The following is a 27,469-nucleotide window of genomic DNA, read 5'->3' on the forward strand; positions in this document are numbered from 1 at the left end:
TTGTTTCTTGTTGTATGTCACTGCTTGTTCCCCTTCCTAACAAATGAATATACACTGACATAGTAAGCAGTATGCTGTAGGGAGTAATCTTATTTTCTGCCAAAACGGAACCCTCTGATACTTATAGGTTCAATTTTCAAGGACTGATAAACGTGTGAGGAGAGTATATTGTAGCAGCTTTCTAGATTTTAATGGCAGATGGTTCAACTGTGTCTGTCCAAGAAGTGGAAATGTTTTGGGTGCAAATGAAATTAACAGAAATAAAGGAAAGATATAACTGCTTGCAGGCAACGAAATATATTTTTTATCCATCCAGCAACTGATATTTAGAGAATTTACAACCTTTTCATCTAATCATGAAAACAGATAAGTAATTTCTTAGCTGTCTGAAATCTGTAGTGTGAACCAAGAAATGTTTTAGAATTCATGTAACATTCAGCAAGTGTGTATTCCTTTGCCCTGAATTCTCCAAAATGAGGGGGAGGGGAAACTCTAAGAAAAAAAGAAAGCCTAAATTGTCTTTTGTAGTAAAACATAGAAGGAAATGCAACACTACCTTCTCTTTAAAAAAAAAAAAAAAAAGAGTTAGTCTGGGGTCAGTGGAATGAAGTCTCATATTCCCGGTCCGGCTGAGATAACATTCATACTAAATGCGTCTTCTTAAAAGGTGAGCATGTGGAAGGAATACTTACTTCTCCTATGAGAGAGAGGGGGAAACTTGTTAAAACCTGTAGCAGCACACCACATTTGAGGCCAGTTAGGGAAGCCTGTATAACTTTTACTTTGGGCTTTGCAAAAGATACACCTACGTAACAAGTATCAGAGGGGTAGCCGTGTTAGTCTGAATCTGTAAAAAGCAACAGAGGGTCCTGTGGCACCTTTAAGACTAACAGAAGTATTGGGAGCATAAGCTTTCGTGGGTAAGAACCGAAGTGAGGTTCTTACCCACGAAAGCTTATGCTCCCAGTACTTCTGTTAGTCTTAAAGGTGCCACAGGACCCTCTGTTGCTTTTTACCTAAGTAACAAGCTCTGAGATCCTACCTCACAGATCCTGAGGGAGCCAGTACAGCTATGCTAAAAGAGTCCTGGGACCCTCTAGGGGCTCACTTGGAGGTTCTCATTAAAGCCAACCCATAGAGATTTTAAAATGTGCTGAAGTGTAACAATGTCCTCCTGTAGTCCTCTTGGAAAACATTTAAAAAAAAAACAATCCAAATCTGATTGCGAGTTTTTTAAGTCGATAGCTTCCAACATTACTCAAAACAGGTCACAACCGCCCTGGTGCATCCCACTCTGAGACATGTTCAGCCTCTTTTGCCAATTCAGACAGTTTGAGGCTGTCAGAATTGGCAAAAGGGACTCTGATGGACAGATCCAGCCACTCTGGATGCATGCAAAACTGTCCTACAGTTAGGTCTACAGGTTGAGAACAACAATCACTTCAGAAACTCATTTTTGTCTACTTCCATTAGAGTTTTCACAGAATCAAGTGAATAAAAGGAAAAGGGAGATGACACTGTCCCCAAATTCCTTTCTCATGCCCCACAAAACATATCCTCTCTAAGGAGGAGAGAAAGGAGAGACAGGTCTCCAGTCATGGTCAACAGCCTCCTGCTGAGCCTGAAAACATCTGCCCTCATTGTAACAGAACTTGTGGTTCAAGGAGTGGCCTTATTAGCCACCTGAGGACCCATAACTCCCATGGAAGATGACCATACTTGGTAACGAGTGATCGCCCATCATCATCCTCTCTAACTCCTCTTGGATTGAATGTCTGGAAGGAAAAGCATGAGAAAGAGACCTTCTGGGACAAAAGAAATTCCTATGATAAAATGAAGAGATCAGATAGGTTTGCGGGGGTGGCAGGTTTGTATAATCTTTGGTAGTGCCCAGAATGGGTCCAAGTCCCGCCCCCTCTCCCCCCACCTGCCTTGTAAGCCTATATTTTTTAAAATGTAAAAATGGACTGGAAACAGTAAGTGTTTAACAGTTTCCCTATACTGCATGTGTGTGTGTGTGCGCGGGTGGAATGAGGGCTCTGGCTGGGGATGAGGGGGGTTGGATGTATGGGAGGGGCTCAGGGTTAGGTCAGAGGATTGGGGTGCATGGGTGAGGGCTGTGGCGTGGGGTCGTGGATGAGGGGTTCACTGTGCAGGAGGGGGCTCAGGGCTGGGGCAGAGGGTTGGGATGCAGGGTGTGTGTGTGAGGGCTCTGGCTGGAGGTGCAGGCTCTGGGGCAGATCAGGGCTGTGGATAAGGAGTTTGGATTAGGGCCAGCAAGGGAGCACAGCACGGAGCAGCAGGGCAGCTGTCAGCTGCCCAGGGCACAGGCAGGGATACTCTGGGGGAGGCACACAGGGGCGGCAGGCAGGGCTGGGGGAGAGACCCAGCCTTGAACGTTGGTGGAGCCAGGCCCCCAGGCCCTAAATTTGCTGGAGCATGGGGGCACCATGGGCCCTTATAACTCGCCGCCCCTGTAGGGTGGTGCTGGTCAAAAGAAGAACGTCCACTTACAGCCAAAGGGGTCAGATCTGGGATGTTTGGAGGGCATTTTCAGGTCTCAGAAAGCTGCATATTGGCTTTCGTCAGATCTTCTCGAAAGAGTTTAATTTCTGTGAAGAAGAGAGCGGCCAACTTGATTTTTACATGTGGTTTGGTATTCCATCACCAAAGACACTGATGCTGTCAATGCCATTTATTGTGCTGCAAATCAGGAACGATCACATGATGTCTCTCAAAGACAGGAAGTAAACTGGGTGGAGACTAAAAATGTGCAGATAAGTTAGATACTGACTTAGGTCAGTGGCTACCTATTTGGGAATCTTCTCAGATCTATGTTCTATGCTTGGACACAAAACCAGAATGTTTTTGCCTCTTAGATAGCTAAATCAGCCCTCTTGTTAGTGCAGCTTACGTGTAGCCCAGGGAAACACAATAGCGTTCATAAGGAAGGCAAAGAGAAAACATGGATGGAAGTGTTAACTACGATGACTCACCTGAAGAGAAACAAGGTGGGTGAGGTAATAACCTTTATTGGATGAACTTCAGTGGGCTATTCAATCTCCAAAGCAGGGGGAAATTGCAGTGAACTGGCTGATTGATGCGGAATGGATTCTCATACCGAGAACTCAGAGCCCAATAAACCATCTTTGGAGCTAAATTGAGATGTCTCAAGTAACATGGCTGGTGCAAGACAGCTGAAGGCTTAGGCAGATTTTGGCTTGCAACTGTCTGGATGGTACCAGTGCAGAGGCTCTGATAAATCTCCGTAGCAATGGAGATTCAGGTCAATCCAAAATGAGGAGATCCTCAGAAGACAAAAATCTGGAAGGAGCCAGAGGGCTCTAGTAGTTTATAGTCGAGGCTTGGGTTGGTACTGGAGGTGGAACTGTGGACTGGTGAGATGGAGACTACTGCAGTATGAGGTGGATGCAGAGTCCTGTCTTACTTCAGAGCTAGGGTAAGAAACCTGTACTGAGGGATGTATGCCATGAGGGATCAGGTAGTGCTGCTGCAGTAGGCGTTCTGGAAAAGGGCTTATCAATACAAGGCTCCTTACATGGCACCAATGCCTCAGTACCAGACTCAGTCAGAGCCTTTACGGTACCCTTTAAGGGATGTGAGGTCTCCCGAGAGTGGGTCTTATGGGGTGACCTACCCCTTTTCATCGTTTCTCTGGTAGGGAGGAATGCCTTCTTCTCTTTAACGTCTTTGTCTCCATGGGTGCAGATAGTGTTAGATGGGTGACTGAAGCAGCCTGCGATGTTGAGGCCGATGTACCGGTGGAGGGACAGGATGGGAAGTGGACCCTTCCAGAGCTAGAGCACATTCCATTAACAGGAGTTTTAGTCTAATGTCCCTATCTTCTCTGGACCTACCTTTAAACTCCAGATAGACCTTCCACATGCCCTCAAAGTGTGAGTCCCCCAAACACCACAGGCAACTTGAATGTCTGTCACTGTGGGGAAAAGACCTATGGCAAGTCTGGCAGGACTTAAACCCTGAGGTCTTAGGCAAAGCAGATTGTGCTCAGGCACAAAGGTCAAGGAGTAGGGGGGGAAGCCCCACTCCAGAAGCACAAAAATCATGCTAAATGAAATATAGTGAAAATAAAATAAAGGTAAAGTACATAATTGAGAAACTAAAAACTTTCATGAGGTGAAAGAAAGGTGGGAAGCTGAATACAGCTAACTGAAGAAGACCCCGTCCCAAGCCACAGGCGGCTGAAAAGCCTAAGTGGCAGTAGGCTCATGCATCCCTATATCCACTTATTTAGAGCATGAGGTGTTACTCCTTGCAGGCGTGAGCCTGAAAGCACTACTTTGCAGTCTGTGATCGTTAGCGAATGGTCACACACACATCCCAGGTGGAGCACCCATGGGGGCATATATTCAGGGGAAAAAGATATTACCTCACCTACCTTGTCACTCTCGTACCCTGGGACCATACGGCTACAACACTGCAATCACCTGAAAAGACCGTTTCACTGCAGCTCTGGGAACAGTCAAATGCCAGCCCACTTCTTCCCCATTCCTTTTGGTCAAACCCAAGATGACAGAATGGAGGAGACGTTTCTTATTTAGTGCACTCCCAAAAGCATTACCCTCAGTATGGCATTTAGATTCAGAGAGGTGAGGAGACAGGAGATTGGGGAATTCAGCTATTATGAGAGAGAGGAAGTTACCCTCTAGTTCAGGGTCCCCCTTTTCAGAATTGAGGTCAATCTATAGCTACACAGCCTCCTTCCAGGAGGGGATCCCCAGAGATAGAACTGGCTGTCCACTTCCTGTCTGAGATTGGAGGGCTTGGGCCCAGAGGTTGCTTTTTGGTAAATCCACTTGCAGTGGGGCTCCAAAGGGTTAAAGAACATGGACTGGAAGACAGAATGAACAGTTCCAGTTGTGCCAGGAAAAGCAAACTCTGCAGACTTCTCCCCATAAAGAAACATGAGAAAGAGAGTGGTTTCCAGGGCAAGGAAGGTCCAGCTCCATTTCCTTAGAGCAGGAATCAGAGATCCAGTATTCACCGGCAGCGCTCCAGCAGGCCTTAGATTCATAAATTCCTGCCTACAGGACTCAATCTTGCTCCAACCAGGCGAAGTGCAAGGGCTTAAATTGCAACTGTTATCAGTAGTGAGATGTGGAATAAGCCTCTTCAGCACAAGGCAAAGAAAACACGTCACACTGTAGCTCGTCTTGCTCTGAAATGGACAGGGGGTGGAAAGCAAGGATAGATCAGCATCGGAGAACTGCAATTTGCAGGGATGTACAGCAACAGCAACTTCCTCCTGAGAAATGGAGCTCTGGTTCTGGCTTCCAGAGCAAACCTAAGATCTGAGATGTGAGAGGCAGGCAAAGGGGAGGGAATACTGCCAGAGACCTTCAAACACACACACCAACATCTGGGACACAGAGCCTTCCTCGACTTTTCTTCTTCTCTCTTGAGGTTCTTACTTTCTTCTCGCTTCTGCAGAGAAGGGCTGGAAGAGACAGAGCTGGAAGACAACTCAGGCATCTGTGCCATGCTTCCAGTATGAAATTATAGGAGACATGGGAAATGGGTGGACTGGTGCTTTTATAATAGAACATGATACACAGGTATTTTTCTCTCCCAGATCCCTGCTGCGTGACTGAATCTTATTGTCCAACAAGGTGTTCACATGTAGGATACTGGAAAAAGTGATGCAACACAAACAGCCTTTTAAATCAATTATGAGTGCACCTCACCCTTTTCTTGTAGTATCTTTACTATATGTTTGCCATTGATTGCAACACGTTCTTAAATCTCCAAAGATGTTTACAGATTTACTATGATTTTACCCTGTCCAAAACTGACAAGGAACTAACTGTCAGTAGATGGAAATTTGCCTAAGGACAGTGTCAACCCTGCAGGACAGCAGGCTGCGTATGTTACCATGTTTACAGTACTGAAGGCCCATAGATCAACTTTAAATTATTTATTTACTTTATTAATTAAGCGGATAATATCTTGATGTCCACTGACTGGGTTCTCACTTGATGTATGGTATAAATGTCTTGATTTTTCCCCATAAACATATGGAGAAAATCTTTAATCTATTTTATTCCATTTTGGTTGGAATCTTTCATAACCAGTGGGTCTCTTTTGAACAGTGAACTTTCATTGGAATACTGATTTTGGTTTTTTTAGTGATTTGTTTATCCTATGACTGCAGCATGAACTTAAAACGAGAATGATAAGATTACAATTACCAGAAATGTAATATCCACAGGAGTGGAATATTTTATGAGATGCTGAAATTATGAAGATAAGATTGTACCAAAATAGTGCTGTAGCTTGGTCTTACATAAATCAGGAAAAGAAACATTTTTATTCGAGGATCAACTTAAAACTACACTGGAGCTTATATAATAGGTGTCTAGTCAGTATCACATACTCCAGGCAGTCTATTAATCCAAAGATTTGTCACTTGCAATTGTAAAAATAAATTACATATGAGATGAGTGCAAGCTGAATTAAGAAATGACTGCTGCAGTAATTCATTAAAAACTTGTCTACATATTACCAGATGAAGAGCAAATGCTTAAAGAGCTCTACATCCCCCCACAATACTAGGTAAAGCTGTAGTCTTAGTGCAGTGCTGTTTCTACTGTGTGGGGAACAGAGAGGCTTTTGGGAACAAAGGATAGTTATTTTTAATTTAACCCGTTGATTTACTTGTGCTCCCCTCCACCTGCCACCAAATACTCTGACCAAGGAAAATTTATTCATGAATTGTATAAACAATTACTCTCCAAACAAAGGATCAGGAACTTGGATGCTTCTCCATTCACAGGGCAGATGCAGATTGAACAGCTAACCTAAACTGTGGTCATAAATATGACTCTGTTCTCTAAAACTCACTTCCCTCCTACTTCAACGCTAGTCCTTTCAAGCGTGGACGGATTTGTCTAATTGGTCTTTTCTATGTCTAATGTCTATATTTTTATGCTTTTGGGAAGAATTGTGGACAATATACTTTCTATTCATTATATAGGAACATTAACCAACAGAGCTCCTGCCTTTGACTCAGAGACAGCTAAGCACAGTGCATGTCACACTGTGCAATAATTTTTGTTTCATAATTCCCTTCAAAACAGAGCATGAAGCTCTATTATTCTTTGTGATTAACTTGTTAAGACATTGAAGCATCCCTGCTTTTCTGTTATGGAATACTGACAAATCAACAGAAATATACTAGGTATAATCACTGAAGTGATTAAGTAACCAATGAAAAGGTGACCATTAGTAACTTGGCCAAATAGCTAGAACAGTAAGTGATATTACCACCCTAGGGGAATTTGGATTCACTAACTAATCCACTGGTTAAATAACTTTTTTAATTTATACTTGTGATTGAAACTGATGCTTACAATTCAAAACAAAGACGTTTCTACCAATCAATTTTTCAGAAATCGAGAGGATGTAATTTTATTTAACTTCCAGGAAAAGCCAAGTCCAAGTAGTACCACTGGTAAGCATAGAGGCTCTTCTAAAATTTGGGAATACATGCCTCAAGGCTAGCAACTGAATGAATCCAGCAAAATCTAACCCCCAAGCATCAAATAATTAAATGTGTTTGGACTCTAACTATTTTTAAAAAAAAGTTCTAGGAACTGACCAATGGCAGCACACACTGTATAGGGATATGCAAGAGACCCAAATACAGAAGCAGCTAATCTGCATGAACTACTTGTTTGCCAGACCATCTGCTTTTGGCCAAGTCACAAAACATCAGCAACTGTAACAGAGATCACATGTTCCACCTTCTCAACCAAAGATGGATTTCTTACAGGGAAAAGGATTACAAGGCTTCGCCAGTGGCAAGAATGAATTGAAGTTTAACACTGTTGGGCTTGACCATAATAAACTTGCATCATATTATTTTTACACTGAATTATAGGTCATAGTTAAAAAATATTCTGTGCTGTATGGGTTTTTCCCCCGTTTTTTAACAAACCATAAACAACCTGCTCATATAGCTAAACTAACTTGCAAATCTTAAACTGGATTCCAATTGCTTTTCTTACACTAGAAATAAACTATTGAGAGCTATGTAATTATCTGTAAGTGTTACTTAGAAGTATATCTATTGACTGTGAAATTCTAGAGGCTATGTCTACATTAGACTTTTTCTTAAGATTTCCCATTGGTGGTGGAAAATTAAGGAAAATAGTCTAGTGTAGACAAGGCCTACTTTAAGAATGAAAACCCTTCCTTAACTTTCCCAGTGCTAGACATTGCAGGGAGCACATGGAAGAAGTCTATTTAGAGACTTCTAAAGTCAAGCACATCTTTCTGAAGTGCTAACACAAAAGTACTGTACTTACCATGCATATTTCTACAATGTGGAAACAAGCCTTTTGACGTTCTGTTTAGGCACATCTTACAGTCATTTTAAAGTCTACGTTTTAGGTGGAAAGTGTGCCTTTATTAAGACTTGTTTACAGTAATGCTCCATCTCTGTAAACTTTATTTATACAAAATGAAGAAGGAACACGATGGCACAAGACTTAAGCCTTCTGTAAATACAGACACCAAAAATATTTAATTGTTTTAATTCACCTTTAAAGCTTGATCACCTCTCCACAGGAAACAAAGCAAATCTTGACATTACACTATTGCATGTTCCTTTTTTGAAGCGCTTGCAACTGAATGCGCATCTGAACTTTAAAGTGAAATGATATACAGAGCAGTTTAAAGAGTGAACTAGTATTGTGGCATCTTGCGGCAGGCCCTTTACATTGTTATAACACTGAATCTCCATGCGCTATTCTTTGTGGCAGGTGATGTTATGTTCCATGCTGCTGGACTCCCTTCTCCTCCTACAATAGGAGTCCAGCCATAGTAATTAGTAGTACAGGCAGAAAGGCCTGTTTGTTCATGCAGGACTAGTTTATTATGTAACAAACAGAGGAGTAAGGACAAGGAAATGGAGACCAAGCGCATCTCTGCCCACCCGTTCTGTAAAGGGGTCTTCTAGCATAACATTTCCTCATATTTAAATGAAAGCCTTTGAAACAACATAGGCACTTTCTCCAAACACAGTTATTTTTAAAGTATGACATATAAATAAAGCTGTAATAAAAAAAGAAAGGGACTGAATCCTGAAGAAAGCTTGAAGTAAAATCCTAGCTATATTAACTCACACTAGAAATATTCCTACTGGTTCTGAAGTGCTCTAAGCTTGCTTTAGGTATGATAGTAGTAACACTAAAAATTAATGGCATGAAAAGTGTTACTAACTTCAGAATACGGTCTTATTTAGGAGAGCAACCTGTGAAGCCATTAGTAAAATGGTTCCACGTATAATTAAACAAACATGGATATATACTGGATTTTTTTTTTTTTTTTACAACTCGTTAACAAGAATAGGTGATCCAGCGAGTCTATTCCAGATCTCTGTAGAACAAAACCCTAGCTAAGAATTTCTAGTAGGAAAAGGCTAAAATCCTTTCCTTAAGGTTTCCTGCAATTGATTATGATGCTCTCATTGGGTTGCACTGGAAGTTTCTTTGCATGTTTCTTTCCCCTCTTGCTACCCAGAATGCTCCTGGTTTCCATTTCCTGATATGTGAGTGTCATGTCAGAGAGGATGGTGGGATATGGAGCCTTACTGTACTTCTCCTCCTTGCATCTCTGCAGGATCTCTAAGCTCCTCTGATGGACTGGGTGATGTAGAAAGCTAAAACTATCCACACTTTTCAAAACCGCACATGGCACTGCATCATCATGCCCTTGGGAAGCAAAATAAAAACAAAAAATGGAGAGAAGAGAAAGATTATATAAGCAGAAATCAGGAAAGAGTAAAGAACAATGCTGCCAACTGCCCATGTAATACAAGAATTGTTCAAAAGTCGCACTTTCTGTTTATGGACCATAACTAGGCTATTTGCAGCAGTTATGAAAATGCATAGCATTGACACAGGTTTACTTCATTTCCCTCACGACACAGTATCATGACACATCACACACAGTCATGGACATAATTATCTCAGTCCAGAGTCCAAGGACACTGCAAATGTACTGACCCACATCTCTGCAGGCATCCACTCACAGTTACACATTTCCTTACACTCTGACTGAGGGGGGTCTGATTTGCATGGTGGCTATAGGGTTATTTCTTGTGAACTGAATAGTATATAAATTCCAGCACTTTGATTGGCCAGAGCACAATCATCTGGATAATCACTGCAAGGTAACCTTTAAAAAGTAGTGATTATGCAAATCTCTACTTTTATTAGCTACAGTACAATAAATCCTTCTGCTTCAGTTCAGCCGAGGTTGGTTACTGATTTCAGAACTCCTCACCCATATGTTCACAAGCACAGCCACCTCAAATTCTGACCTGCTCCACACACTGTTACCCCTATTTTAGCCAGATATTTGCAATTTAAATTGAAACAGGAGTTACTCTACATAGGGAAGGGGAGAGGAGGTACGCTTAGCCTTCCTTAGGGCTGAGAAATGGGGAGATTTCAGACATACTGAGGTTAGCTGACAGACAGAATCTGGGAGTTGGTGTCAGAAGTTACGGTGGACATCTATGTGTGGGCATACAGGATAATTCTCTGATAATTTCATAATAAATGCAACTTGGAATAAAAGTTATACAGGTATTACGCTGTAAATAGGAAGCGCCTTCCACCTTACCATCTAAAAGGGAATTACTGTGGGACATGTCATGCTTCATTTGAGGAGTAATGAGGCACTGAAGTTACCTTATGTCAGCATGATATATTATGCCTAGCATTCAAGATTGATGCTTTAAACTATCAGCAAAGACTGATCTGAACACTTTAGAGGAACACTGTCAACTATTGTTTTTCCAATGTTAGTAACACCATTTTTGTACTGCCCATTTGGAAGCCTGAAGACCAATTTTTTTTTTAACCACCATTTTTGCCTTTTTCTATTCAGCAAACATTCGTTTTCTTCTTTTTTGGTTTATAACATTGCTAATTCAACAAAAGTCAGCATGGCTTTCTTTTGCTTGCTTCACTGCTTGCAAACCAGCATCATCATTTATGTCAGCAGCAATGGGCACAGCACTGGGAATAGTGCTTGTTAGTTGAATGCTATTGCAGAGCCATCAGAGGGAGCATGAGAGCATAAAGTCAGAAACATAAATCCTTTATCAGAGCTAGGATCTATGTTCACATCCAACTTGCTCAAAACAGAGAAAACCAAAGAGGAAGCTGTGGATGACTGGCTTCCATCACTGGATTTGTGTAAATCATCTCAAAACAGAGACTTTTCTTTTTAAATTTGTCAGCAACGAGGCATTCATTATTATGTTTTATGTGGAATAAATTAATCTAGAGCAGTGGTTCTCAACCTATTTATCGTTGTGGGCCACATCCAATATTCCTTCTGTGGCCCTGAGGATGTCACATGGGCCACAGCTGTGTGCTGATTGGGCCACAAGTGGTCCACGGGCCGCGGGTTGAGAACCACTGATCTAGAGGATATTTGCCATTAGATTACAAAAAAATCAGACAAATTTACTTCCTAAAAACTTGACAATGTGCCTTTAATCAAGTTCATTTTGATTCAAGAAAATCAAATCCAAATGTGAGCTTTTCTTTTAGAATTTAACTTCAGTTTCTTGTTATCCCACAGAGAAAGCTCAATTATAAAACAAGCAATTCAAAGAGCTCCCCCCTCAACTATCGATATTTTACCCAATCTGATCTCTAAGTTTTTAATTTGAAAAGAGTTGGCAGCACTGTAAGAAACACCTCTTGGGCCAGAAGAGAAACATATCCAACAAAATTCAGACAGTTACATTGCTCTGCTTCTACATATCTCACAGTTATAAACACAACATCACTAAAAGCTACACTACAAGAAATAACAAGTGCAGTAAGAAAAGAAAAGCTCCTAAAGGTAGCGGTGAAGAATATATTCATTTATCCAACACTAATTCTATTGAAAGCAGAGCACAGAAATGTTCACACTGCTTCAGGACACCAATGGCACAAGGAAAGAAAGATACAGAATGAAGGAAAGAAAAAAACAAACTGGGTTTTGGAAAGCCTACTGCACATAGGATTGAGATTTTTGTATGGTTAGCATAACTCAAATAGGCCTTCAGACAGGAAAAAGGAAAGCATATAGACTTTTGGCCTAAAAACACTGAAAAAAAATAAGCTCTAAAGAAAATATGCAGCTTTTTCAGACATCCTTTAAAACTGCTTTGCAACTGTACCTTCTGATTGATCACAGCCAGGTCAGATAGGGCTACCAGGGAGTTTATAAGGCCTTGTCTACACTAAAGGGAAAAGTCAATCTAAGCTACACAATTTGAGTTACGTGAATAGCGTAACTCAAATCGACATAGCTTAGATCTACTTACCGCAGGATCCACACTACGCGACATCGATGGGAGCTGCTCTTCCGTCGACTCCCCTTACTTTTCTCCATCAGGTGGAGTACTGGAGTCAGAAAGAGAGCGATCAGCGGTCAATTTAGCGGACTTGCTAAATCAACCGCTGATGCATCAATCACCACAGCGTCAATCCTCCGGTAAGTGTAGACAACCCCTAAGACACCCTAAGGCTTTTCTTAACAATGTTTAAAACTGAGCAGTATGTGTGCTAGTGTGGGGGTGTTAACTAGGTATTAATATATGTGTGTGTGGGAGGGGGGCATTAGCAAATCTTTATTGTATCATGAGTTCCAACTCCGGCTGCACCAGATGCATTCAGCTCATGCTAATTAAAAGCTAGGAAGTTTTGGTTAAAAAAACCCCAAAACATATTCAATCCTTAGAAATATGTGCTATTTTAGGATAGGTAAACTTTAGGGCCTAAAATTTGAGTGGCTCCTTGAACAATTCCCAGAGAATAGTTGCTGTAGGTATAACTCTACCTCGATATAACGCGACCCGATATAACACGAATTCGGATATAACGCGGTAAAGCAGTGCTCCGGGAGGGTGGGGCTGCGCACTCTGGCGGATCAAAGCAAGTTCGATATAATGCGGTTCCACCTATAACGCAGTAAGATTTTTTGGCTCTTGAGGACAGCGTTATATCGGGGTAGAGGTGTATGTTTTTAGAAAAGAAAACTTCTATGTATAAAAGTATTCTTGGCAAAGGGAGATTTACTTCACATATGGAGGGAAAGACATTAATTAGTTCCTAGTGTTAGCAATTGTAACAATGGGCACAAGGATACTAGGCAACTACTCCCTCCCCAGGAAAGAACATTGACACTACAGTTTAACTGTAGGGTCTAGCATCACTTCATATTAGGAAAATGCCTATAGGCCCCAGCTGAGATCAGGGTCCCATAACATGCTGTACCTATTAGCAATATATTTTTCTATTAGCAATAGTTACATACCTAAATAATGTAACTCCAAAAAAATGGATAAAAATGTAAAATGCACTAGCCCACATTATCATTTATTCTTCATACTAACTATCTATGCAATATAAACTGAATGACTGGTGCTGCTTCTGCTGCCATGTGAAAGTTCTTTGCTACCCTATGTAATAAGTGATAGCAATGCTAGTGTATACTGGATAACTTATTGACTACATATGTATGATAAGATAACTGATTGTGACATTTCCTCCACACAGATGCTTTAAACCACATCTTACTGTTAATACTGGAAATAATCTGGATTTAAGTGAACTCTTTCTTTAGTTCTGCTTTCTTAAAGTTGGCACGTTTGTCATCATTATTTCTCAAACTACTTCAATCATTATTTGATAACATTTTTAAAACGTGTCCCTTGGAAAAATTAAGATGCAAATGATTTTGGGCAGTCAAGGAGTTTAAGGCTTACACTGTCTTCTTAATATCAATGGAATTATTTTATCTGAAGAATAAATGTTACAAGGGACAAAACAAAATGGAGTGAGACATTTTTGAGTGGTCACGCAAAGGGCACAGGACGGATTGGACTACAGGACTGTATCCTGAAAGAGGTTAAGAAGCTTTTTCAACTGAAACCATATACTAATTAATCCTGACATAAGAAAAAAAAAATCCCAGAATTGTCTGAAAACCTCACCGATTTTCTTTGATATGACTAATTTTAGTCAGTTGCTGATCCAATCTAAAAAGTGAGAAATCAGAAAGCTAACTGCTAGGGACACTAACATGGCAGATGTGACTACAGAAGACAGAGGGTGAAGCAGGGCTTGAAATTAGCAGGGCAGGGTTGGCAATAGCTCTTGCTGCCAGCGAGTTAGCATTTTTATTATTTTTCTTCCTTGGAGAGCACTCTATTGCTCAGACAGCTATCCAGCTGGGATTCGTGAATCAGCAAGATTTAAAAAAGAAACAACAAAACACACCCCACAAAATATGAGGGAAAGGCAGGAACATCTCTTCAAAGAACTAGATTTCTAGGGATTTTCTCCCCCCTCCCCTAGGCACAAGGTCTCAAGAAAACTGCAACTCTCATGCAATGCGTGATGGGAGCTTTACAAGTGAAACTTCTCTCCCCTCTACCTCCCAGCATTACAATGGTCATCATAGAATTTTCACAATCTCAACTTTGTACTGATATACAAGAAAAGTCTCAGGTTCATTTGTCAAAAGTGTCTTTCCAATTATTCTGTCTAGGGCTGGCTTTTTCTCACTCTTCTGAACAGCTGAAGGCTGGTTTTGTTTCTTGTTATTCTTGGGATTTGACCCAAGGGTCTGATGTTATTCTTACTAAGCAAAGAAACTTATTCTAAATGGGTGTATTTTCACAATTATATGATTTTTCCTTGATTCGTTCACTCTATTAATGCAAATCTATTAACATTTCAAGCTAGAAATCAACAGAATGATTCTATGCTTAATTTTAACTTTGTACTGACATTTCCCTGCTGATGTTCTAGCTTTGTTGTGAATTTCAAGCCCTCTTGTGCCCAGAAATTAATAGTAATAGCTTGTACCTGCCGTTCAGGAATAGCTTTATGCAGAGAAATGTTCTACAAGCACAGCCAAGTATTGCCTGCCACAGCATGATGATGCACCATTACTTTCATTTAATTTACGGACCTCCCTGTTCTGCATGAGGGAGGGTAGGTCATTCTAGCTGACCGCACAGCTATGAATTTGTGCTAGACAGGAGAACAATCTCTCTTTCAGCTTAAAGGGTGAACAGTCCGAAAAATTACAGAGCAGAGTCCTATTTCTGTGTTTTCAGACTTTATGTTAACAATGAAAGAAATATGAGTTAAAGAATCAAAGTATTCCCTTTTTTGCTTCATAATTTTAAGCTTCCATTTAAATCATGCACATTTCCTTAAGAATGAATCCTACAGAAAAGGTAAAACAACATCACAATGAAAATCCTTCAACGTAAATTGCTAAGGCTCCATTGCATTTGTTATTCGACATGTAAAGTACCACATACTTCTTTACTCAGAAATCTAGCCATTCAATTCACCCATTTTTGGACACATTATTAAGAAGAGGAGCATATGTGTAAATTAGATACGATAACATTTTAATCATACTGAAATCAGATGTCAGGGACATATTGTGTATGTATTATATATAGTTAAGATTCAAAGATGTACAGAGGTGGGATGCCAATATGTTACTCACCAGTTTTCTTCTCAATGTATCGTTTTCCAGCCTCCCTAAAACCAACCACAGCCCTGAAAAAAGCTCTGAGGGCTGCCCAGCGGAACACAGCCACTGGATCAATCCCTATCATCCCACAGATAAAGGCGTTCTTGCTGCTTCTTAGGAGAGCTACAATGTCTGGCCGCATATGATCTGTGTTTTTCTCCCGGAAATCCTAGCGAGAAAGAAAAAAGGAGGGCTTGACTATTCTTGTAATATGACAACTTTTTATTTATACTGTCCTCGCTGTTCTTCTGCATGTGATAGCTTTCAAAAGCAAGACAATTTAATGAAAATTCTCAGTCCAACACACTTCTAATAAAACAGACATTTTAAAAGCTGGTGCTTGACTCCACAAACTTAATACTCTTTTAATGTGATTTTTTGGTACATTGTTAAACACTATAGCACCTAGGTAGTCTCCCACACGAGCTGGGCCAGGTGCCAAACAGCTGTCAGGAGGATCTGGACCAATACTTTTAATTACATGAATGTCAATGGGGTCAAGTTTAAAATAATTAGCATGAGATTTTTTAAACATGCCTCAGGGAGCTGGACTCCTAACTCCCTTAGACACCTGCGAAAATCCCAGTCGTAGTTATTTAATAGTAAAATGGCTAAAGGCAAAGAAAATGCATTTGGTCTTGTATTGCTAGTATATGAGCCATAAACAATATACTGTCTGTAATCTGGAGAAACCATGACCCCCAAACCCTGGTGATGCCACACAAATCCAAGTTAATTCTATACACAGGCACTCAGTTTGCACCGAGTTTGTGTCAGTTAACTAAGTTTACAGGGCATTTCTCCAGCAGAATAATTATTTTAACTTGGCAGCTATCAATTTAGAGCTTTACACAAGGAACTTGGAGAGGAAGTTGCAACAAGAAACATAGTGCAAATTGTATCTTTTGGTGTTTCAAAGGCTGTCTGTGGATATGTCTGCACTATACAATAAGCTCAGGTCTGTGGGATCTGGGCTTGTGGACTCAGTGTATCCAAGCCCATGATTCGGCGTCCACACTGCACTGTATACCTGGGTTTCTTTGCAAGAATTCAAAGCAATTTCCCTTGCAGTGCCATAATACTGTTAGACAACTTTGAATATTATCATCTATTCCAACTGGAGGGCTAGTGAACAGGTTACCAGTTACTAAGGGGGGAGGGATCTTGGCTAGTTAGGATGAGAGTCCCAGTATGGAAAAGGTTTAGAACTGCTGATGTATGTGATGCTAAGCAAGATGGGCACCATACAGAAAAATACAAATCCCAGTTATTGTCCCAAAGAATTTATAATCTATGGCCCCAAATCTGTGAAGATTTATGCACCTGCTTAGTTTTATGCACTGAGTAATCCTGTTGAATGTGCAATCTTAGGCCCCAATGAAATATAGTGTGTACAGCTAAGCATGTATGTAAGTCCTTGCACGTTTGGAGTGGAAAGCTACCCAGGACACAAAATGGAAGACAACCAAGAGTATGAGTGGGAAGAAGCAGTACAAGGAGCGTGACCATACAGAAAGGTGGTGTGGCTGCTCTGTTGGGCTATGCTTATGTTTAAAAGGTTCTGATTACTGTCATTTTAAATTTATTAAAAACATTGTTTGAAACTTTACACTTTCATCCACAATAAACTGTATAAATCCTTTGCCACCTGTGATGCTGGCAGACCAGGTGCCAGCTCATGCCAAGGCCTCACTGAACACTGACAAAATGCACAGCTGGAAACCAGTCTGGCTCACCTGTATGTTAGTATTGCTGAGCTAGATATTAGAGTTGTAAGAATGTGTTTGGTGTTTAGACTTTATGAATAATTTGTAGGATTCTGCATGCATTAATCTCACTTATCTGTACCCCATGTTATAAGGCAATAGCAAATGTTTGCATCGTAAACCTCTGTAACCATTCATCAAACAGGAAAGAAGCCTTCTCTAATTCAAATGCTGGCTTCCTTCAGAAGATGTTGGGTCCTGCCTAACGACAAAAATCTTTGAAACCAAATGAGCCATGGTGAGACATTAAAAGAACAAAGACTTTGTTAACTGAACTCTTCACCCCCTCCAGGAAGAAGAGACCTGCACATTCCTCCCATCAGCTTGGGCTCTAGGGAGAAGGACATAAAAATCCCTGACAAGGAGAAACTGGGTTCTTCTTGCTGCTTGGACTCTAAAGGGACCAGAATCACTAGGCATAAGCAAAAGCCTGCCCTCCCACCCCCCAGCTGTTTTGTCTGGGTTAGCCCTACAGGACATACGGAGTTTGCTTATTACTGAAGTTTCTATTATCTTTTTGAATCTAAGGCTGAAACTCATTTGTGGGAATTACCCACTTTAAGCTCATAAAGAACTCTTATTTCCTTTTCCTAGTTAATAAATCGTTAGCTAGTTTATTAAAGGACTGGCTGCAAGTGTTGTCTCCAGTGAAATATCAAGGGTACAATGAGGGTTGCCAATTTTGGTTGGATGTATTCCTGGAGGTTTAATCATATGAAAATCTTTAATTAAAGATTAATCTTCAATTCCTGGAGACTCCAGGACAATCCTGGAGGGTTGGCAACCCTAGGTACAATTGACCTGGGGCAAGTGATTAGTCCTTTGGGACTGGGAGTAACCTGAATGTTGTGATTTTTGGTGTAAGGGACCATCTAATCACAGAGGCAGGCTTGCCTGGTGGTGGTAAGGTTAGACCAGAAAGCCCTAGCCTAGGGGACTGCGTGCAATTCCATGGTAAGGCTGTTACAGTGTCTGAGGAGTTCACGTTTGTTACTTGGTTGGTGAAATCTAATTATAGAACACACAACCAATTTGGGGTTTGTGCCTTATTTCCTGACAGTCTGCCTTGAAGTTGGCACCCATGCTTGGGAGCCACTCCAGGCAGCCTGACATTCCCTATTTGTGCCTACCTCCTTCACACCGACACCTAGTTCAGCAACGTGCCGTGGTTTTACATTCAGACCATTGCTGCTATACAAAAAATCTTATCTGAACTCTAGCAGACAATAAATCGGAGTTAATTTTTACTCATCCACACTGCAGTCTTGGGCAACGGGTACCCAGTCATAGCTAGAATGCATTTTAACTGAAATAAGTGCTAGTGAACAGCTGTGGTGACTGACCTTCACTCCGTATTTCACTTTTCCAGCATAGTGGTTTATGATAAAAGCAGGCTCCATCACGGCTGGAAATTCAATGTAAGAATTCCCCTCATGCTGACGCTTAAACTTGTCCAGTAGTGTTTGGTTTGTGGCTTGTGGAAAACTGGATAAAAGGGGGAAAAAATGAAGGCAGCTGTGAAGTCAAAGAAAAAAACAACACACCCTTGTTGACAGACCATAAATTGTAATAGGGAACATTCTGCTTTTCTCTTCTCTGCGCTTACAGATATTATACCCAGTACTGAGCTGCATTTGGCAACATATGTATGCTAACATACACCTGTATTTAAATACATACTATATACATTTGATGAAGCTTCCAACTGCAGATATCTAGTACAGCTAACTGGGTCTAGAATGAATCAATTGCAAAAGTGTAGTCATGCACATAACTATTTGTAATAATATATTCATAGTAGCATGATTATTTAGATACCTACAGTTATCTAGAGGTCAGATATATTTGTCTTCAGCCTTGTGACTCAAAATGCACAGCACACGAGTATATGGCATATTCACCCCTCTAGAAATGGCCTATTTTAGCTGCATACATAACTTCAATATTTAAGCTTTTTTACAGGTCTCAGTAAGAGGGCATTTTAAAAAAAGTTCACAGAGGTGTGTAAATAAAATCACAGGGCCCAATTTCACCCCACACCAGTTCTACACCAATATTATTGATTTCAGTGAAGTTACTCCTGATGTACACTAGTATAAATGGACAGAAGAATGAAGCCCATGGCTTTTTCACAGCAAAATGTCAATTCACTGCAACTTGAACTTTGTGTATTAATTGCTTGCAGTTGAAAGGGCCTTTGTCCATATTTTAAAGCTTTATCAAAAACTGAATTAAAATTCTATCTTTTAAAAAAATAAAATTCAAATTAATCTGTGGTTAAAAATACACTGCCCTGGACTGCTCTCCTCCATATCTCTGTATGGGGAAACCCTCAGCAGGCAGATCTTTCACTTCTTACATGGAGGGAATCATGTGTCTTTGTGGTACTGTCTTCCCAACTTTCTGGGGCCTCTGGCGGTGCTCTGTGGGTCTGGGGTTCCATTCTGAGACAGGCTGCGGAGCCTCGGCAGGTTGGGAAATCCTTCACCCCCTCTGAGGCTCTGGAGAAAGTCCTTGGAAAAGTTAATACAAGCTTACTGCTGTATTCACTTTTACTGCAGGACTCCCTAGGGTCATTGGGAAAAGAGGGTTGGGGACGGCCCTTGAAAGCACAGATGCAATGGAGCTGCACTGCCCTGGTACTGGGGGGCCCACTGTAGGTCACTAGGGAGCCACCAGGTTTGAGAGCAGGCTTGTGGTTTATTCTAGAGAAGGGAATAAACCCTCCCCACCTGCCACCAACAGAATTATTAAGTAGGAACTTTGCCAGTGGATCCTACTGGAAACTTCTTGCCCATGAGCCTAGAAAATTACATTCAGAGGATTTAGGCCAAAATTTCCACAAGTTTGAGAGTTTGTCTACCTGGGAAGTTGAGCCAAATTAACTAATGGCTGGTCTATACTGAAAAGTTACATCGGAATAGCTATGTCTCTCAGGGGTGTGGACACCTCTGAAAGATGTCACTAAGCCAACCTAACCACCAGCATAGACAGCACTAAATCGATAGAAGAATTCTTCTAGATATTGCCTCTTGGGGAGGCGGATTAATGACAGCGATGGGAGAACCCCTCCTGTGGCTGTAGCAGGTGTCTACACTGAAGCTCCGCAGGTGTGCCACTGTAGCGGTTTAAGTATAGACCGAGCCAAAGGGTATGTATTTATTGAGCATTAATTAAAACACATTATATCCCTGTGTAGATGCTCTCATTCAAAAGTAAGGGGCCTTAGTTTGCTACAGACTAAGGCCAGATCTGCTCTAAAAAGTTAAGTTGACCCAGCTATTGTCGCTCAGGGATGTGAAAAATCCACACTCCCATGCAACGCAGTTAAGCCAACCTAACACCCATGTAGACTGCACTAGGTCGATGGAGTAATTTGTCTGTTGACCTAGCTACTGCCTCTCGGGGAGATGGATTAACTACAGTGATGAGAGCAACAGAGGGTCCTGTGGCACCTTTGAGACTAACAGAAGTACTGGGAGCATAAGCTTTCGTGGGTCAGAACCTCACTTCTTCAGATGCAAGTAATGGAAATCTCCAGAGGCAGGTATATATCAGTGTGGAGATAACGAGGTTAGTTCAATCAGGGAGGGTGAGGTGCTCTGCTAGCAGTTGAGGTGTGAACACCAAGGGAGGAGAAACTGTTTCTGTAGTTGGATAGCCATTCACAGTCTTTGTTTAATCCTGATCTGATGGTGTCAAATTTGCAGATGAACTGAAGCTCAGCAGTTTCTCTTTGGAGTCTGGTCCTGAAGTTTTTTTGCTGTAAGATGGCTACCTTAACATCTGCTATTGTGTGGCCAGGGAGGTTGAAGTGTTCTCCTACAGGTTTTTGTATATTGCCATTCCTGATATCTGACTTGTGTCCATTTATCCTCTTGCGTAGTGACTGTCCAGTTTGGCCAATGTACATAGCAGAGGGGCATTGCTGGCATATGATGGCATATATAACATTGGTGGACGTGCAGGTGAATGAGCCGGTGATGTTGTAGCTGATCTGGTTAGGTCCAGTGATGGTGTTGCTGGTGTAGATATGTGGGCAGAGTTGGCATCGAGGTTTGTTGCATGGGTTGGTTCCTGAGTTAGAGTTGTTATGGTGCGATGCGTGGTTGCTGGTGAGAATATGCTTAAGGTTGGCAGGTTGTCTGTGGGCGAGGACTGGCCTGCCTCCCAAGGTCTGTGAAAGTGAGGGATCATTGTCCAGGATGGGTTGTAGATCACTGATGATGCGTTGGAGAGGTTTAAGCTGAGGACTGTAGGTGATGGCCAGTGGAGTTCTGTTGTACAGTGATGAGAGAATGCTGCAGCTGTGCTGCTGTAGCAGTTTAAATGTAGACATAGCCTAATTCACTTTAGAAGCAAACTAAGGCCACTTTACTTCTGAATGAGCACATCCACACAGGCAGTTAATGCACTTTAACTAATATTCCATAAATTCACACTTTTAGTTAATTCACCTTAACTTTCCTACATGTCACTGTGTAGACATGCCCTGAGACACAGACCTGGAAGAAAGAACAGAACCAAAGTAAAGGTAACCTTAGCTGTTCTTCCCTATGATGGGGAAACTCTTGATAAGTAACATTTTTAGTTCATAGTTTAGATTTTTTTTTTTTTTTAAATCTCCACTGTTTGCATTACCCAGTTAGATGCAAGCACTTAGATTAAAAAACAATTAGGAGGGCACTGAAATCATAAATAAGTAGAAATAGTGATTAGTGCGTTAGGTATCTTTTTGGCAAACATTACCAAGAAAGAGAAGACTTCAGCATAAATAATTGTGTGACTGCACTCTAAGCAAATACTGAAGAAAAGAATTTCCAACATTTCCCTTTAACAATACTAGATGAGGTAAGAAGGAGATCTCTCTCTCTACTTTCCTCCATGGCAACCTGAGGAAAAGTTCTGTGTAGCTCAAAAGCTTGTAGCTTCCACCAACAGTAACCTTGCAGATTGTTTTCTTCTTTTGCCTGGCGCAAACATAATTTGGGTAAGGCAGTGTGAGCCTTTAGAGTTTGGTGAACACATGACCACAGTCAGTCATTGTGACTTTCAGAAATAGTTCACACTCACTTGCTTTCCTCATCCAGCAGGTGGAGCAGTCCTGTTGGTTTCTTGCTGATAAGATTTATACAGCCAGAGTTATCTATATAGTCTATGTTGTGCCAGCTGATGCCTTCTGCTCTGTACTCCTCCTGGGGAAAAATAAAAGGCAATAAGAACAGATCAATTGATTAAAATAAAGTTGGGTTCTGAGCTTACGAAACTCAGAAGTTCTCCTTTTCAAAAGAACAGAGAAAAGTTAGTTTAGATGGTAATGAAGCAAAAGGATGTCCCCCAAAATGAAGATGCAGAGGAAGTTAAGGACCCTGAACATGCCATGTCTTTCACAGTTGCTCCACAGGAAAACTTGTAGGTAATGCCAAGGGATGTATTTCAAAGCCAAGAGCAAAAGCTGAAAAGAGAAGCACCAATGGTTTTGTTGGAAATTAATATAAAAATGTATAACACAATGGTGCTAGTTCTTGGGATGATGCCCTGCCATTATTTTTTGGTTTGCAGAAGAAAGTATAAGAGTAAAATAGTTGCTTAATTTAAACATCAGAGAAAACCAGAGCATCTTATATATTCAACCACATCGATCCTTAAAATTATTTTAATGGAGCCAAGACACTTTTAGAAAGATTCCATTGGTCACTTTTTCAGAGAGAAACAATTCTTCTCCCTATTTTCTCTCCTATAGACAGTGTGTTTACTGTATACAACATAGTACCCACTGTGCATTAAAATATGTATAATACAACACACCCATCACTCTTCCATGTTTTCTCAATTCTGCCTGGCTATCCCAAAATTATGTGATAAGTTTGCAATGCTGCCATGAAAATCATGCAACAGTTTACTGTCCACACTCAGACCCACCATGCAATCCTAAAACAAAAGTCACACAACACACATCCAGTAGGAGATATGGATTAGATAAGTGTTGCTTTTATCTAAACATTTATTTATTTATAAAGGAAAACAATAAAAACCTTACTGTTTCACTGGGCCCCAGCAGCTAGGAAATATTGTCCTTAGGACTGAAAGGTAACACAAATAAGAAATAACACCCAACACCTTTGATTTAATTTGAGACATTATAGCACAATCTTGGTAGCTAATCTGTGCCTTGGACAATATTTTACTGCTTTGTTTTGATAACTAGTCACTATTTGTAATTTTATTTATGTCTTTATATATCTGATTTATTCCAGCTGACGATCTGCCCCTAACTTCACTTTGGGAATAAAGACTCTCTCTTTTATAGGCCAGATCCTCAGCTGATGGACATGAACGAAGATCTGACCCTCCATCTTTTGAAAATAAGAGGTCGTCTCTTAAATTAAAATATAGAAAGGCTTAAAACCATTTAGAGACACTAGTTGTGTAAATAATTATAATGCATTTGGAAATAAATGTAATCCGTTCATAAAGTGTAATCTCCAGAATACGTTTATGCATAAAAACTTTTGAGTTTTCTCTCCACAGTGTAGACATTTTTTAAACTATACAGTGTTGTGTATATAGCAGTATGTATTTAAACAGTAGAACGGAACCCAGCCAAGTTTCTACTATATTTTTGTAAAGCAGTGTAACTTTTGTTGACTGGGTTAGATCAGGAGTGGGCAAACTTTTTGGCTCAAAGGCCACATCTGGGTATAGAAATTGTATGGTGGGCCATGAATGCTCATGAAAAAGGGGGTTGGAGTGCAGGAGGGCGTGAGGGCTCCAGCTGGGGGTGCAGGCTCTGGGGTGGGGCCAGAAATGGGGAGTTCAGAGTGCAGAAGGGGGTTCTGGGCTGGGGCAGAGGGTTGGAGTGCAGATGGAGGGGCTGAGGGCTCCGGCAGGGCTGGGGCAGGGGGTTGGGGCGCTGGAGGGGGTCAGGAGTGTGGGCCAATGGGAACTGCAGGGGTGGCACTTGGGGAGTGGGCAGTATGTGGAGCCCCCTGGCTGCCCCTATGTGTAGGAGGGGGGATACACTGCTGCTTCCACGAGCCATGCCGAGCCACGGCACACATGGAGCGGGGCAAGCCCCGGATCCCACTCCCCGGCAGGAGCTCGAGGGCCAGATTTAAACGTTTGAAGGGCCGGATGCGGCCCCCCGGCCATAGTTTGCCCACCCCTGAGTTAGATGAAGAAAGAATTATTACAAAGCTCCCTAAGAAGCACCTAATATGCATTTTACATGTGTCCAATCCACTCTTACTGCTCTTTTATTACTGTGTTTTTCATATTGTTAGCAATGTTTTTAACTTACGCATACAAGCTAAATGTGTTCTTCAAGCATTTTCTTAAGCATGATCTGTACATATTTAAAAAAAATGAATAACTTTAGTTTTTCCCACTAACTAGCCCCCTGTAAGCAGGGGAAGGGCACTTCACAATATTAATCTACCTGAAAGTCAATGTCCAGCTATTTCATTTCTCTTCAGCAAACAATGCACATGAGCATTTTTACTGGAAGCCACTCTGCCAAGTCCAAAGGCTGTGGTATGATTCTGCCAAAGAGTAATACCTATGAACGTACTTGAGATCAGGAAACTTAACCTCTGGTCCTGTTTCTTAAGAGCACACCACTCTTAAAAAATATCTATGGTCTGCCAATAGCTCTTGATACAGAATTGACAAAGGTGATTACTTTTGTAAGAGAATCTGTGTATGTGAGACTAAACGAGCGTGAGGTGTGCGAGAGATTTTGTCAAGCGCTTTGGGACATTTCACAATGGTTTTTAACAATGACATCGCAAGAGCATTCAGGTGTGAGGTTGTTTTGTTTTGTTTTCAATAGAAGCTCATAAGATTAAGTCTCTTTATATATTATTTTAGTTTAAAGATGGAGGTTCCCTGAGCAAATAGTGAGAACTGGCAGAGTTCCCCACAGCTTTCACTGGGCAACTCAGCTCTCACATCCAGGGATACCTGATTTCCTATTAACAATGCTGTACCAAGAGCTGGGTGGGAACTGGATTTTCCATTTTGTGGGAAATTCCATGACTTTTTGTTCCATTCTGGACTGGGGGGAAAAATTAAGATACATTTCAAAATTCAAAGAAAGAAAGATTTAAATGTTCCATTTTGTTTGACATTTAATTTTTTTAGATGTGTTTTATAATATGAAATAAAATAAATTTTGTAACAAAAAAGTAATTTCAAAAGTAAAATCAAAATGTTTTATTCCAAAAATGCTTTGTCTTTTCCTAAATGCAAATTCACTGAAATCAACACTTATGCCAAATGTTTTGCTTTTGATGAATCAGCATTTTCCAACAGACGTTCCATCAGAATATTCCCACCCAACTCTATCTGTGCATTGTTGATACAATAATAACTGCAATGTAAATAAACCAGATCACCTAAGCAATGGGAATAAAATTTGAAGGATAACATTTAATGTTCAAAACTCATAATAAAGAAAAAATCCCTGAAAATGTTGCATTAGAATGGAAGAATTTTAGTGTTTGAAGATCTCTATACACTGAGCAATGGAACCACATTATAGTAGAGAAGTCAGAAATCAAATACAAATTACTGCTAAACTATAGACAAATCTTTTGGTTTTTACATTTGCACTAGTAAGTCAGTGAATCCTGCAGGACTGTAAGGCAGAAAAAGTCCTGCCAACCTTGAGGGGGGACACATTTCTTCAATAAATACAGGTTCTTCTTGTATGTCTGTGCATGAAACATTAGCAAGATTGGGCATCATCCATCAGCTGCCTGCTTCTGACAGCAACTTAATCAGATGCAGCACATATGGCTTTCCCTCAGACAATTTAATTCATTCAGGGTTATTTTGCTCTACTATACTCAGAGCTCAAATATTAGTAACTACTGGTGCAGTGGCATTTAATTATAAAAGAAGAGGCTTTTTAGCTATGACTGTGCGTGAGTGGTGCACGTTACATAACCATGAAAAAGATCCCAGTGAAAATGACTGCATGCCTAGTCACGTATTTAATCCTATTAAAAAATCAGAATAGTTACTCAGCACTTCCCATCTCCTAACTACTTTGCAAACATTAATTAATTAGTGCTCACAATGTCTGTGCAGTTGAATAAGTATACTCTCTATTTTACAAGAAGGGAAATTGAAGCAGAAAGACTGATTTACCCAAAATCAAAGTCATTTTAAGAATCAAGATTAAAAGTCAGGTGGTTTCTGGTTTCCAATTCTATGTTCAGGGGACAATGCTCCCATCTCCTTCCTTGCCCCTCCTTTAGCTATTAACTATTAAAAAGTGTTTCCTTGGTTGAACACGAAAGGATATAAAGTACATAATCAAGCTCAAAAACCTCTGTTAAGCCAGGCCATGGATCCAGACCTAACAAGGTTATATCACAAGTGTGTGTGTTAAAGAGTCAAAGGTGTGGTCTACTACTAAAACATAGGTCGACCAAGCTATGTTGCTCAGAGTGTGCCCTGAGAGATGTAATTAAGACAACCCATGCCCCAGTATAGCCACCACTAGGGCTTTGTCTACCCTGGCAGGTGAAAGACAAAACTTTTGTCATTCAGAGGTATTAAACAACGCCCCCTCCCCCCGAAAGACAAAAGTTTTGTTGAAGACAAGAGCTGCTGCGAACAGCGCTTTGTTGGCAAAAGCGCTCTCTCCTGCCAACCAACAGCAGCTATACTGCGTGCCTTCTAGCGGCACAGCTGTGTTGCTAAAAGCTACATAGCGTAGACATAGCCTAGGTAAACGGAAAAAATTTTCCGTCAACCTGGCTATTGTCTTTCAATGGGGTGAATTTACTACAGTGACGGAAAAACCCTTTCTGTCTACACTACAGCAGCAGAGCTGAGATTGTTCTGCTATATCACTTGTAGGGTAGACATAGCCAAAATGAATTCAAGTACAATGTTTAGGGCAGATCCCTTTCAAATAAAAATGAAGTTACCTCCATACAGGTTACAACATACAGACCCTGAGTACTACTTTCCCATTGATTGTTAAGAAACACAGGACTTTTAAACACAACTACTTAGAAAACCATAAGGCCACAAGTCAAATAAGAGAGCAGAGAGCCTCTTCACCTACCACGCTGGCCATT

The 27,469-nt window shown here is 40.9% G+C and overlaps 1 protein-coding gene across 6 annotated transcripts in view; it reads right to left on the reverse strand.

Annotated features, from left to right (window-relative positions):
• Positions 1-27,469, reverse strand: part of MYO9A (myosin IXA) — a 496,830-nt gene that overhangs the window by 85,637 nt on the left and 383,724 nt on the right. For 5 of the 6 annotated variants that reach the window (XM_054041538.1, XM_054041540.1, XM_054041537.1 and 2 more), the window contains 4 exons: positions 22,449-22,570; positions 18,719-18,860; positions 15,583-15,778; positions 9,636-9,755 (listed from right to left, as the gene is read on the reverse strand). In XM_054041538.1, the coding sequence (XP_053897513.1) occupies positions 9,636-9,755; positions 15,583-15,778; positions 18,719-18,860; positions 22,449-22,570 (580 nt within the window). The remainder of the gene's footprint in view (positions 1-9,635; positions 9,756-15,582; positions 15,779-18,718; positions 18,861-22,448; positions 22,571-27,469) is intronic. The other variant, XM_054041539.1, reaches the window with a different exon arrangement.

Source organism: Malaclemys terrapin, chromosome 10 (assembly GCF_027887155.1).
Source record: "Malaclemys terrapin pileata isolate rMalTer1 chromosome 10, rMalTer1.hap1, whole genome shotgun sequence".
Lineage (NCBI taxonomy): Eukaryota > Metazoa > Chordata > Testudines > Emydidae > Malaclemys > Malaclemys terrapin.